The sequence below is a fragment of the Drosophila pseudoobscura genome, chromosome X (assembly GCF_009870125.1).
Source record: "Drosophila pseudoobscura strain MV-25-SWS-2005 chromosome X, UCI_Dpse_MV25, whole genome shotgun sequence".
NCBI lineage: Eukaryota > Metazoa > Arthropoda > Insecta > Diptera > Drosophilidae > Drosophila > Drosophila pseudoobscura.
Genome location: NC_046683.1, coordinates 44929745 through 44944691, shown reverse-complemented (window position 1 = coordinate 44944691; position 14947 = coordinate 44929745). Strand labels below are relative to the sequence as shown.

The following is a 14947-nucleotide window of genomic DNA, read 5'->3' as shown; positions in this document are numbered from 1 at the left end:
TCGGTTTAATTGTTGTATTGTTAATAGTTGTTATTTATCATCCCAGCAGTGTAAATAAGAGTGCGAATAGCAATTAAATCTTTTGCTATTTTTAGGTACGAATTGTGTACATAAAATAATTGCTCGGTGCACCCCGTGGGCACAACATGTTAGTGGTTCTTAGGAGCGACTAGCACTAGGTATACAATTCATCTATAAACATATCACTTTTGCTCATAAATAAAATTCAAATATTCCAAAACTATTAAGTTTTCGTTCAAAGTAAATGTTCACAACAACTAACAACTAAAATGTGATTTAAAAAAAATTTATTTTCACAAAAAAAAAGCAGAAGCTTCTTTCCTTCGTCATATTTTTAATATTTTCCATAGTTTTTCATGAGTGAAGGGTAGTTAAGGGTACGGCAAACTCATTTAAAATTTATTTCTTGTGGTTTTTCATTTGAGACCTTCCCATGATGTCATAATATACACATTCATGCCAGTGGTTGTGGGTGTTGTATATTTTTGGATATTGCCCGAAATAAAGTACGGAATATATGAGTTTAAATTGTGTTCATTTCAAGGATAGAAGGGCAACTACTCATGACCTCATCATGAGGTTATTTGATGAAAGAGATCTTAAAGAGAAACATTTAATTTGATTTGATGAAAAGAAATGTAGTTAATTCTTCTCATCACCGCATTCCCCGAAACCCCATAAGAACAGCTTTTCCCGAAAAGCCTCCTTGGCAGAGCTCATAATGATGAGCATCCTCCTGATGCATGAAAGTACACTGTACAGTGTACACTAGTATGTATTCGTATATACTTGTATTATACATGTGTATATAAATGCTTCCCCAGCTAAACAGCCTGCCACATGGGCACTAGTGAGAGGCGGAGCATCAGGACGGGGAGACAGGCAGCTCTGCAAAAATGTTGGCGCAAAAACTTTTCGAGATTTGTGTCAGCTCGTTTGAGAATTAGTCGTAGGTTTTTAGCAAAATTAAAAAAAATCTGTCACTATGCGGTTGGCATTTGCCGTCTCATTGTTTTTTCGGTCCCCTGACTCCTCCTCCTCCTCCTCATCCGCCCTGTTGCCTGCTCATCTCCTTCTACTTCTCCGTTCCAGATTCACATCCAGTTTATGTTTCCATTTCCGTTTCCGTTACTCTGCCTCTATTTAGACAGTCACTTCTGGCCGCTGCACACGGACAGTGGGGATACAGTGGGGACACACTGTATGTACATACATATGTATGTGTGTATGTGCCCGTTTCTGTTTCTGTTTCTCTGTTGGTATGTCTGCTCCCTGCGCTTTGATGCGACTTTGTCTTAAATTATTTATGTGCCGCAAAATGTGCAAAGTAATTTATTCTGATTATATGCAAAACAAAACTGGCAAAACTGGTAAAACTGGTAAAAAAAAACACACACACACACACCTGAGAAAATGAAAATGGGCATCAAATAAAATGCGAAACGGCCGCCAAGTGTCAAAAAAAGAGCGAGAAAGTCAAGTGCACAGCGAATTAAGTTCTGCACCTGGCCGCTACTGCCCTCGGCAGCCCTTCAGATACACCCAGAAAAAGGGCCGTAAAAATTTTATGTAGCTATAATTTAGCTTTAAAATCGCGTCGGAGGGAAGAGCAGAGCAGAGCAGAGCAGAGCCATCTCGGGAGAGCTGCACGCATTTAAACGGAAATAAAATAAAATTACAAAAAGTGCGCAACTTTTTGACGTAGCGATTGTTATCCTCGGTTTCTGTTCGCTGTTGCTTTCGAGTTTCCTTTGGCCGAGGGTCGAAACGGCTGTCAGAAAGTGATTTAGAAACTATGCCATGACCCACAGGCCACCTTCTGGCCGAGCTCTCAGCCCCGGACTACCTTGATATCTCCGACTCTGGCATTTGTTTGTTGTCGGTTGTCGGCTGTCGACTGTCGGCCGGCTGTCGTTGGTGGCTATAAAGTTGAATTTAAATTCGGCTTTTTCGGTATTCTCGCATTCAATTCAATGGAGTTGGGCAATAGAGATACCTTCCAATGAATTGAGTATCGAATTGTTGGCTGAACATTTGAACAGAACATTTCTGTGGCCCGGCAGCCCTGTCTGTTAATTGGAGCCAAATTCCTGCCACATTACAATCGAACTCTAGGCTAGAGCCACAGGCGCCAAACGAGCATAACTCTTATATGTATGTAGTTCCAGCAAACTCATACACACAAGATCAGACACACACGTATTCACGAAAATATGCTGAAAATGTCAAAACGTCGTTTACATATTTAATGCCTCTAACGGGCTTAATCAACATTACAAAGTAATTAGAGTTAATTCTTTTGTACTTGAACGCACATCAGAGCAAGAGCCAAAGACAGACAGCCACCCGTACAGCCGTACAGCCGCCCAGACCCCAAGCCCAAGCCAGACCAGAGACACCTGGAAGCAAGGCACACGGCATTCGGTCTCGGGGCTCGGCATTTTAGTCAGCCGCAGTCGAAAGGTGCTTACGCATGTTGGCAGGGACAGTGACAGCAATGAGGATGACACTGACTATGACGATGACGATGACACCGACGATATTTGTAAACTGTTGCGCGGCAATTTGCATGGTTAATTATCTATTAACTTGGGCATAACTTTTGTACAGCCATTCAGTCGTGTGGAGCGGGAGAGCACTCGCTCGGCTGGATCTGTTCGCTAGCAAATGGCCGCACATGCAAATGCCAGAAAGGAGACTCCAACTCTGTCGGGAGCAGACAAAAATATATACATCCGTTTCCGCTGTTGTCCTCGTCGCAGTAGCTTTCATTGTCGGTTATGTAAAAGGTAAAGCGCACTGCAGAGACGGACGTAAAAAGACAAAAGCTGCTTAGCTGAATTATATAAAGACGAACCATTGATACCCTATCCATCGGAACTTGCCTGAGAATGTGATACGTCTGAGGATGCATCGCAGCTGTCGAGTTACGTAGAAGTCGTCTGGATAAATAAATATCTATAGCTCCTAAACTGTTTCCCTGACACATCCCTGTCGCCGTAACCAACGAAACTTTCCCTGTTTTATAATGGGATAGGGTATAAGAGCAGCATCAGCGGAAACAAGTTTATGGTAATCTTAATGCTTAAAGCTTTCCTTTGTTTTGGTGCCGCTGCATGCCGTAAACTTCACTTATTAAATATTTGTGCTTAATTAAAAATTTAATTCTTACAACACGGCAGCACCGGCGACAAGAAGTGAACTGGAGTTAAGACTACTTAACATGGCGAAAGCCAGAGTTCAAACAGGCTGGCGTTAGGCTTAAGATCTAAGAGGATGGAGTAATATCCTCTCGAAAGTAGATAATCTAAGCACTCGGTTCCCTCGCGACGATAAGAGTAAAATATCGGAGGACGACTTACAACATTTGTAGATAATACAGAGATATTGATTGTGAGAGAAAGAGTTGGATATGATTTCTATATTCTAGATGTAATACATCTAGTCCTAGATTAGCTTCAGAGCTTTTAGTGGTCGTTTCCAGGGTACTAGACCAATCGGAGAACCTCTGTGCCTCTGTGTTCACATAATCCATTTAAATTCATTTTCGGTTAATTTTTAAGAGCCCACAATCGATCTCCATTATTGACACATTTTTGACAAATTACCAGATAGCCGCAGAGTTGCGTGGGCACGGCCACGGCCATGGCCCCGTGCTGTGGCCAACAGTTGGAGAGTCCTTTTTTCGTTTTCTTAGTCCGTTTCAGTTTTGTGGATATCTGAAACGTGTCTGGCATTTCAAAACCTGCCAACACAAAAGGTTTTCGTCCGTCTGGCCCACCTTTCTGACTTGCCAAATGAAAAAGGGTCAACGATTTGCGTATTATTTGCTTTATTTTCATTTTCATTTTCATTTTCAATACTCGTACGCACATGCTGCCACTGCCACTGTCGCTGTTGCTGCCGCTGCCGCTGCCCGACCCTTGTCAAGTGCAAAGGTCTGGTGGCTCATTGCTAGGCAATGAATGCCTCCCTCGATGCTCAATGCTCGATGCTCGGTGCTCGGTGCTCGATGCTACGCAAATATTGCCGCAATTGCTGACGGTAGTCCCATAGTCCTTTCTGCCATTCTGGCTCGCTCGCTTTAGTGGCATGTTGTGTCCTTGCTCCGCTTCTTTCGCATTTCAGTTCATTTCTGGCCTTAATTATGTGCGGCACTGAGCAAACAACAAATGCACAGGCGCCCGGGCACACATGCCATGCCCGCCCTGCCGTGCACATGCAGCTGCAGCTCTCAGTTAATTGCTCATGCCACTCGGAGCTCTGCGCCACTTGACCGACCTGCCACTGCAGAGACGGCCTGCGCCGCCTGCCCCTTCTTACTGTGCCGCCGTTGGTCTTAGGCCAACTAGGTCTGACACTATTTAAACTAAACGCTCGCCTAAACTTAAAATCATATTCCGCCCAGAGAAAGTAGAAAGAGAATGTTGCTTCTCCGGTGCCCTGCGGCCGGAATTTCGTTATTTAAAAGCCAAGCAACAGCAACGGCCTTTGTCTGCGCTTGACCCTCTGTCCTCTGTCACAATCCGCAGCTCTGTCTCTGTTTCTGTCTCTCGACCCGCCAGTCCCTGTTTATTTGTGCCTTTTCGTTGGGCCAACTGAGTCTGCCACTGCCACTGCCCCTGCCTCGGCCTCTGCCTCTGCCTCTGATCTGCTGTTCTGCTATTCTGCCGTTGCAGAATATTGTGGACGAGGTAAGCTTTGATGTCCTCTTATCAGTTCATCGCCCTGGATTCTGTCATGCTCGAGAATCGGTCGAAAAGGGTTCTTCTCATTGCTGCCGAGGTTAAGTCCCTTTAGAGATGAAGAGATAGTTTTCCCTTTGCCAGATTCACATGGCAATAAGGGATAACTCGTAATGGAAAAACTTGTTTTGCAGTGAAAGCTCTCGTAGGCGGACACGCAAAGAGGGCAAGAGAGGGATGGGCAAATAATACTTAATTTGTACCTTTATGCACTATTTAATCAATTAATTAACTGGTTATCGGTACAAAGTATATTTTATAGTTTTATTTTTAAAATTTAAAAGATTATATGCTTAGCAAAATAAGATTCCGGGCACATTAAAGGCCCTTTACCCCTGCATTCCTCAAATGGCCATCAAGGAGTTGGAACCCTCTGCCTGAATGTGGTATCAGTGTACGCCAGAGGAATTTTTCATGGAAAATGTTGGCAAAGTGCATTCCAGGAGCTCTTTTCGTAATGGTTACTGCTGTCGATTTACTTGGGGCAAACAATGCAGGTAATAATGAGAGCCTGGGCCAACGGCAAGGACAGCTACCGCGACGGGGACTCACGCCGCCCAAAAATGCCACTTCCTGCTACTTAATTTCCGTTTCAAGTGAATTTCCTTGCTGCTAATTTTGTTGCCCACACACAAACACACATACACACGCAAACACATACCTGACTTGGCCAAAAGCACGTGCTGAAATGGAAACTGGGCCACACGGATGCGGACACGGACACGGACACGGACATTGCTTTCATGCTCTGCCTCTTCGTCCAGTGATTTTCGCCGGTTTGCCATTTGTTTAGCGCATAGTTTTCTTAGCCCGAAAACAAAGCAGAGCCCGAAACAAAGCGAAAACTTTAATATCCGTGCTCAATGGCACAACAGCAACAAGCTATACGGCGGACAATGCTCACTTCAATGTCTATTGATGGGCCACGTGTGTGTTTGTGTGTGTGTGCCCTATACCATTTACTCTGTCTATCGCACTCGCTTTCAGTGTGCGGTTTCGTTTATGCGCAGAAAATGAACAAATTTCACGAGTTTGCTCCCCCCGAACCGCATCTAAATTAAAAATTCAGTTGTACCGCATTCGAGATAATTCTATTTAATTGATAGCGAATCTTCTGCAGAAGCGTTTCTTTGGATTAAAGTGATTCCCCGTCCGTTTCGTAAGTGTATTTTGGGGAATTCGAGCTTTGGAGTGCGCATAAACAGAGGAATTCTGGGTTAGGATTGTGTTTCTGCCTCCGCTTGGCCGCATATTAAGCCATTGTGAGCCTTGCCAGCACGCTTTTAGCCCCAAATTCAACGAGTTAGCGTCTCAGACAAAACTTTTTTAACTGAGCAGCAGCATAAAAGCTCCTCGGCCATTACTATCATTCACAGATGTAGCAGCAACAGCAGCAGCAGCAGCAGCAACAGCAACAGCAGAAACAACAATAACTGACTGCTATTATGGTGGCTTAGTCGGGTCTGGGCCTGGATCCTGGTCCTAGTCCCGGGCCTGGTCCTGTTCCTGGTCTTGGACCTGCTGCTGCTGCTGGTGCTGGGGCTGTGCCTGAGTGTTTGCTGCCATTTTTATTTGCAGGGCAAATGTGCATTGAGCATTTGTGTCTCTATCTCTGGGAAGTGAGCCTGGGGCCAGGGATGAAGGGAGGCCAGGTCCCGAGTCTGCTTTTGTGCGCATTGTTTGTGGCTCATTGTCTTGCCACTGGTTGCAGTTTATACTCGGTGCTCTGTACTCCTTGTCCTGTGCCATACATACCGTATGTATGCTGCATGCAGCATTTAGTATCTGCGGTTAGCATTCCGACTGCTGTTTGTCTCTGTTTGGGCTCAGATCCCGACCTCAAGGAGCAAGGATGTTTGCCCTACACCGTTCCGGGAAGCTCGCTACCGATCCAGAGCTACAGAACCACCGAGCTAATGTGAAATATGCATGCTTAATTGTAATTCTAAATCCGAAACCACGGCACATTAGTTGCCCCGGCTCCGGTGGCAGTCACTGTTGCAAATTAACATCAATAATAAATTTCGATTTGCAGCAATTACGATGGGTCTCTCGGTAATGGGATGGTGGTCATGGGAGTTGCCTTATCCACGATGAACGGAGTGCTGAACGATGCATTTGGCATCGAGCTCAGCTCTACTTATTTACTCGTACACAAAAACATATACATGCATATTATATACATATGTATATATTTATTTAAATGCCATACAAATTGATTGATTTATTATGTATTCATGTGCGTATCTATGGGGAGTGGGGAGTGGGTAGTGGGTAGTGAGTGGGTTATGAGAGCGTGCTGCTCGATGGGAAAGCATTTCGAAAACTATTCCACTTGCATTATATTCGACTGAAGTGCGGATCCGGCTGTTAAATGTAATACAAATATTTCCACGCAGGGCTATTTAGAAAAAATCAATGTTTATGGTAATCCCGATGCCATAAACGTCACATGTATGCCGCCCCCAAAGGCCACGGCGGCCCCAACCGCAGCGGTAAGTCATCCTTTGCGCCCGGCTGTAAAGCCACAGAACCAACCGAATGAAATGCAATGATTTGGATTTAAATTAATTAATGAATAGCCAGACAAATCATCTTATCATATCTGATAAATTACATTAAAATTGCATTATGTCCACACAAGTGAGAGAAGATTTGCATTGGATTTGGGCGTATTTATTCAGAACACTGCAAACAATGTGTAATCAGATAGACTTCTATGGCATGCAAATTAAATGTAAGCGGACTAAAGTCAAAATTGTGAATTCCCCAAAGTGTCAGGCATCAGAATATGAAAATAGGATTAGTTGAAGCCATGCATTGTCCGATTACTCCTGTGATATGGAATTAGTGATGATATTACCTCCCAAATAAAGAATAGCATATTAATTTCATATCTATTTTGCCTTATCAAAACACTAAAAAAACGTCCAATTTATTGCTAATTAGTTTCGCAGTCAAAATTGATGATTCTGATATAATGATATTTTTACCACAACATTTTTAAAAACTCCAATCCAAAAAATTTAAAAAAGAAATACCATTTTAATTTAATTTAAATTCTCATAATTTGTCCAACGTCTTACATTTTCATTTATGTTTTGTAGTATTTATTATTTTGCCTCGTTTATAATTTGATTTCTTTCAACTTTTATTTGTATTTTGAAGGATCTTGATTCTTTCCTCGATGAGGGATCTGGAGCGGTATGTTTTACTATTGAATTCTTTTGTTTTTCCCACTATAATTTCAACTTTTTTCCCTCCCCACTTTGGCTGTTCTTTCTGGTGCTAAGGGCGAGCCCTTCGAAGAGTCTACGGAACTGAATATTTTAAGCGATGACTTTTGGTCCTCCGCGGATGAGGTTAGTCTGGGGTTGGCCGCAAAAAAGCAGTGCCAGAAGAGTACAATTAAATAGAGCAAATTGCAGTGTAATACTCATTGAGAAATGCGTTTGCAGTGGCATTGTTTTGGTATTGCTATTGACAGTGCTCTTGAAAGAGCCATAAAACCGGCCAGAATCGGTTAGTGTGGGTCAACACTGTGGTCGACTGTCGACTGCACTTTGCATAATTAAATATTTATATTTAGTTATAAGTTAATTTGGCTCTGGCTCACTGCCAGGCCCAGACTCGCAGACTCGCAGACGGAGTCGGCGGCGGAGGCGGAGGCGGAGCGGGGAAAATCGATCGATGCAACAACTATTTGCACTCACGTCTTAATGAGTTTTCAATAAGCAAACGATATTCGTTCTCCTCTCCGTCCACAGGCAACGGACATCTTCGACGCCAGTGGCATGCAGCCCCCAGGACAGACGCAGTACACGCACGAGAGACGTAAGTGCAGTGCCAGACCTCATCTGGACCCCAATTAGGAGATATGCTAATGCAACTTCCACTTCCATTTCCACTCCGCTTTAATCCTTGCAGCATATCGCGGCATCAAGGGCGAGAAGGGTGAGCGCGGACCAAAGGGCGACAGTATACGTGGCCCCCCCGGGCCGCCGGGTCCACCTGGACCCAAGGGCGAAGCGGCTGCCTATCCACCCTTTGTCGAGACAACGAGTGCGGGGGCTGTGAGTATCCAAATATTAAAATTGGGAAATATTTGCCGTTGGCCGTTGGCATGGCCCTGGTAATGTGATCCCTACGAAATGCTGATTCTTCTCTCTCTTTCAGAAATACACTGGCGAATGTACATGTAATGCGTCTGATATCCTAGAAGCCATCAAGGACAACGAGTCGTTGCGGGAGACGTTGCGCGGTGCGCCCGGTACGCAGGGCAAGGACGGGAAGCCAGGCACCCCTGGTCACACCGTAAGTAGAGCCGCCGCACTTCGCCCATATCCCGGGGCATATCTCGCTCCCTTCCCCCTGGACGGAGTCCGCTCATCATCTGTGTTCTGTGTGTATGTGGGGCAATTCCGAGCTACAACGGGTTGCCTAAAAGGCAATATTTGACATGAATCTAACACATTTTCAATTTCATTACACACATCGTCTAATCTTCAAGAGTGAGAGTGCCTGGTGGCGGATGGCGGACGGCTGGCCGGACCTAAAGGGGCTCCACTCCCTCGATGTTTTCCTATGTCAAACATCATAATTTGCACTGTGCATCTGCGTGGAGTGGAATGGAGTGGAGATGTGCTTGGTGTCTGTCTGTGTGCCTGTGCGTGTAACCGGAAATGGAAAAAACGTTAACGCACACACACAGAGATAGGAAGAGACGCACACACACACATAAAGAGTGTGTGATAGAGGGAGAGAGAGAGAGATGAGAAGAAAGCGAGAAAACGACAAAATGAAAATGGAACGAATCGTAACGTAACGAAAATTTCTTTATGCGCCAGCTCACGCTTAAACACTTATCCACTCTCCGGGTGCTACTCGTTATATTATCTCATCAACTGAGAACGTCTTTGGTAACCATAAGAGTTCCGTACGTCCGCACAAAGGGACTACGGCTGTGTCTATGGCTGCGTGGGTGTGAGTGTGGGCGTGGGGCAGGGGTCTGTCTGAACTACACTTGACTGTACTTTCCATTTACTTCATGTGATGTGTACACCACTCTACCTCTTTCTCCCATGCCTCTATGGTTCTCTGTCTCTGTCTATGTGTGTGTGTGTGTGTGTGTGTGTGTGTGTGTGCGGGTCAAAGGCAAAGTCCACAATGTTACAACAAGATGACTGCCTGGCCTTTGCTCCACTCTACTCTTAAGTCCACTCCACTCACTTAAGTGCTTATCACGCAACAGAGCCAAAGTTTGAGAAGCTAACCGAAAATATAAGAAGACCTTCCTACAAAATGTTGAATTCATGTCCATTACTCTAGGAATTATTCAAAAAGCAAAAGGAAGCCAAAGACAGAGTGCTTGCCCAGTTCTTTCCACCATCCACCATCCACTCTACACTGTACACTCTACACTCTCCATCCAATCTGAAACAGTCTGTCCTCATTTGGGCCACTCTAGCAACCTGTGGAACGCAGCCTCTTCAATACACTGCAATACATCAAAAGGAAAGCGGTATGCCAGCGAGACATTCTGTGGTCCATCGCAAGCAGCTAACAGCTAGGGAAATATTCCGAGCCTATGCCTATGCCTGTGCCTGTGCCTATGCCTATCCTATCCCCACCGCAGGGAATGTCTTCTAAGTCAACCCAGTACTTTGCTGACCCACCCATCGGGTTTTTGTCCGGGCCCAGTCCCAAAGGCTTCGCTTGCTGAGAAATATGGCCAGCTGGCGCGCATACCGGAAATTCCTGCGACAACTTTGTTGCCCTACTGCTAATCCCTTAACTAATAGCAATTAATTTAAAAGACGACGATAAGCAACAGCTACAACCCAACATCAGCAACGACAAGAACGACAAGAACAACAAGAACAGGAGCACGGACCGAGCGAGGCACGCAAATGGCTCACAGCGTGACCATTTTGCATAAGATTAAGAACATTCGGAGACACATTTTTTGTGTACCCATCCATGTCGCTGCCGCTATTGGAATGCCCAACCAAGTCCCTGGCCCAAACCGCAGGACGGGACCAGGACGGGCCCAGCCCCGGTCTAGGGCCCGCGTAGATTAATGAGCTCGGACTGAATCGCAACGATTATGTAAATCGGCCACACAGCCAGTTAAAGCCCAAGCTTAGGCCCAAGCCAAGGCCCAGGCCCAGGCCCAGCCCTGGCCCAGAAGAGTCCTTTGAAATGCTTGTGGCCAAATGTTGTAGCCACCAGCTAGACCCCTTAGAAACCGTAGACGTAGACCGATACGTAGATACGTAGACTTGTAGCACTAAGGACGTAGGACACGTTATATGCACGCCCACTAATGTGATTTATTTCTCTGTCGCTGCCGGCGACATTCTCCTCCTCCCCGCTTCTCTTTTCTTCTCCTATATTTCCGCTTACGTTTATCCAGGGAGCCACCGGCGTGCCTGGAGCTCGAGGCGCCCGGGGATCCGAAGGTGCCCAGGGACAGAAGGGCGAGCCAGGCGTCGATGGTCTGCCCGGAGTCGCGGGTCCACCGGGACCAGCAGGCCCGCCTGGTTTGCCAGAGAACTACGATGTAAGTATCCTTCAAGATATAACCTATTTAAATTACTATAAAGATGCGAATACGCCGTCATTGTAAAACAATGAATGTACGAGTATTCAACGAATACTCTAATTGCAATGGGTGTTTCATGTGGAGCATAGTCTACCAATAAGATTTCAGTAGCCAGAATTGTTAATTCAAATCCCCAAAAGGCCGAACCTTAGTATACAGCTTAGGATATAATGCTATCGATTACATATTGAAATTAACAATATAAAATGATAACTTCTACTACAGAGTTGTCCTTCTGCATGTCCTATTCTGTGATGACATCTAAATAATATACATCATCTCTCAGTATTAAATTATATATTCATAAGTATACCCAATGGAACATACCAACGAAATCGTGATTAAAGTAGCAAGAATATTTCTTTGTCAGATTTGTATAAGCCCTCTGAAACACCCACAAACTTTGGCTTAGCCAGAGTTCTAAGTCTCAGTAAGTATTTCATCTAGTATTAAGAATTTTAAGCTGCATAATACCCTGGTAATATTGTTTCTCCTAAAAAGATTAAAGTAAAAAACAGTCATCTCTTTAAGAGGTTAATTTAAAGAGTTTTTAAAATAATATATTGCCAGATTGCCAGGGTATTCGTAATTCGGTCACACTCCGAGGATAATATACTTTTTAATATTTTTTTTTTTACTATATTTGGATTTGGTTCTGACTCAAAATTGCACCTTTTACACTGGGCAAACAGAGGCGCGTTTGTTAATGCAGCCTTGCAGGTTGGTGTCCGGGTCCCCATCCGTCTTCGTTCTGGTCTCCGTCTGTTTTCAATCACGCACATCTTTATGAATTGGCACGGCCCTCGACTGGGTCTGGGTCTGGGCGCGCGGTAAACGTCCGTCGTGTTTTACAAGCCACACAATTTGCCTAAACTAATTTCCTTCCTGGCGAGCAGAGCAACTGTGAAAAATTACCACTCGGATTGGGCACAGACCTGCTCCATTCCCATTCCGGGCATGGCGTCACGCCAGTCGTTGCGGAGCGAGGAGCGAGGAGCCAGGAGCTGCCTGCCACAGGAGCTGGCGAGCACGTTCTGGCGCTTTCAGTGTCGTTGTCGTTGTCGTTGTCGCTGGCACCGCTGCCACAAATGGTCTATCTCTGCTAATAATCTTAAAACCGCAAAGGTTATTCCACAACAACATCAACATTTTCCCTGCGAAATGCCTGAAACGTAAGCGTCTCGAGCACGCGAGTCAAAGTCAAGTCAAGCCTAGCCCTAGCTCATGGGCTTCTTCCAGGCCCAATTCCGGGGCCCCGCATGTCGATGCCACTGCCGCTGCCGCTGCTGCTGCCGCTGCCAGACCTCCAGCCAGCTTGTGGCAATTACCGTTATCAGCGCACGGCGCGCGGTTCACGCGGTTAAATGCGGTAACACGCACACAGATACTGGCACCCACTCACTCACTCACTCACTCACCAACCCACCTACACATCAGTGCTGGCATCCTGGCATCCTGGCCGTATCGCTGCCACTCTTAACCCTTTCATGCAAGAGTGAAACTTTTCTTCCTGCCGCCCCGGCTTTATCGCCGCATTTCAACGCCGTATGTTGGCTTCTCCCCCTCTCCCCCTCTGCCCCTCTCCACACTCCCACTCAACCCACCGTCTAACTGGGGGAGAGTTCCATGGGAGTGACGAGGAGACCGGGCCGTAATCATTATCGCACTGTTACGTTTATGAAAGTGTCAAGCTACTTGTGGTCGACGGAGCGGCAGTAAAAATCAGACACTCTCGTCTCTGGGCTCTCGGCTCTCGACTGTAGCCTGCCTGTTGGCGTCTGGCGGCCCTTCCATTGTTTAATGTCGGAGGGTTTATCATCATTATCATCGTGGCAGAGCCGGCCTTTGGTGGCGATGCTTAAAAGCTTTTCGCTTGCCTCTGTTGTTGCTCTTGTAGGGTGTGGTACCCCTTGGACATACATAGGGTAAGCGGTGTCTGGAGACTCGCCAATAAGGGAATTGGTTTTCTTTTTCCCCCCAGCTATCGATGGCTTTGTGAATTTGAATATACCCGAAATATGGATCAGAATAAGGGCCATATGGGTCACACTTCAAGAAACATGAAATATTATACATTTAAATGTTTTCTATGCATCGTGATTATAGGGTAGAATGATGGCCGATTTTCGCATGGAGTTTTTATTCGTAAAAGTTTTTAAAAGCCACGATTAGGGACTTTGGGGAGGCAATGCTTTTATATTTTATGTTTATTAGAGAGACTTTTGATTGTTGACATGTCTGTTTCAGATCTTTTATTCAGAAATCCAATTATATACATATCCGTATATGTATGTACATATATCTATCCATATCCCTATAATTGTGCCTCGTCTTGTAAAAGTTGCAATTTTGAGAGTATCTTTTGATTTCATACTTTTCGCCATCGAAGTGAATTCATCTAATAATACGCTCTAATTTCACGCTCATTGCTCTATAATCGTATACCTTAAACGTAAATCGAATCGAAAATTATGTATTTTATATAACAATCAACACATAAATAACAGATAAATTGGAATCCTACCAGGACTTTCAAGGTACAACCATTTTAACAATTCCATTTTATGTTCCCACAACTAAAACGACTAAGAAAAAAAAAGACAAATATATATGAGAAAAAAAGGCAAAAGGTTGGCTCCGGGTAAGCAATGGCCACAACACTTAATGGACTAGAACCACTTGGCATCATTAGCCCCGCCCCCCAATCTGGGGGAAGATCATTAATCAAATTTCCGCCGTAGATACACCTCCATACGGCCGTATCTGTATGTTAGTGTGTCTGCGGCATGTGTCCCTCGTCAAAAGGGGCTGCCGGCTGCCGGCTGCCCGCTGCTGCTGGTTAAAAAATGTGGGGCCCAGAATACATGTATCGAAAATAAATTGTACAACAAGCAAATATTTAACAAATTACTATGCCTGCCCTCTCTCCCCCCTCCGCCCCCCACACACACACACATCAACACACACACACACAGGAGTCCTTAATGGTCAACTCGATGGGCACATTCCGAGGCACGACGCAGCCAGGACCCAAAGGTGTGTCCGGCGAGAAAGGTGAAGCGGGCCAGAAGGGCGAACGCGGCGATCCGGTAAGTCAGAGGGCATGTCTAATAAATGGCCCAAGTATTCCCCAACTCCTATTCCTTATACTCCTCCTACTCATAGTCCAATGTGCGTATCCCTCGGCGCACGTGTGTGGGTGTACGAGAATATATATTATATATAATATATATTATAAAGTGTGCAGGCGCCCACACGATTGTTGTTTCAAATATATAATAATTTCTGCCCTATTGACTGCTCAATTGATTTTGAGGCTCCTCAAAAGGGCAGCCAGGGCAGCCAGGGCAGGTCGTTGGCTGTTCCTGGTCAAATGCGCAAATGGTTGGGGAATATTCCCTGCTTGTATGTGTGTGTCACACGTATTAGTGCGTCCGCTCCAAAGGGTATACTTAAGGAAACCCTTGTACTTTTCTGATGTGCTTGAACCGCCTACCAAAAGTAGTTGCTGAGCATTTGCGCTGGTAAAACTCAGTTATTAGCCAAATGTTATAAATACTTGTTAGACAAATGAATA

General features: G+C 45.2%; 1 protein-coding gene across 17 annotated transcripts in view; it reads left to right on the top strand.

Annotated features, from left to right (window-relative positions):
* The window catches only part of Mp (collagen XV/XVIII-type protein multiplexin), a 56356-nt gene that overhangs the window by 29435 nt on the left and 11974 nt on the right, over positions 1-14947 (top strand). For 6 of the 17 annotated variants that reach the window (XM_015187273.2, XM_015187267.2, XM_015187272.2 and 3 more), the window contains exons 5-13: positions 7166-7261; positions 7935-7970; positions 8060-8128; positions 8534-8600; positions 8694-8839; positions 8943-9080; positions 11182-11328; positions 13878-13907; positions 14346-14459. In XM_015187273.2, coding sequence (XP_015042759.2) covers positions 7166-7261; positions 7935-7970; positions 8060-8128; positions 8534-8600; positions 8694-8839; positions 8943-9080; positions 11182-11328; positions 13878-13907; positions 14346-14459 — 843 coding nt within the window. The remainder of the gene's footprint in view (positions 1-7165; positions 7262-7934; positions 7971-8059; positions 8129-8533; positions 8601-8693; positions 8840-8942; positions 9081-11181; positions 11329-13877; positions 13908-14345; positions 14460-14947) is intronic. The other 11 variants (XM_015187277.2, XM_015187274.2, XM_015187278.2 and 8 more) reach the window with 5 other exon arrangements.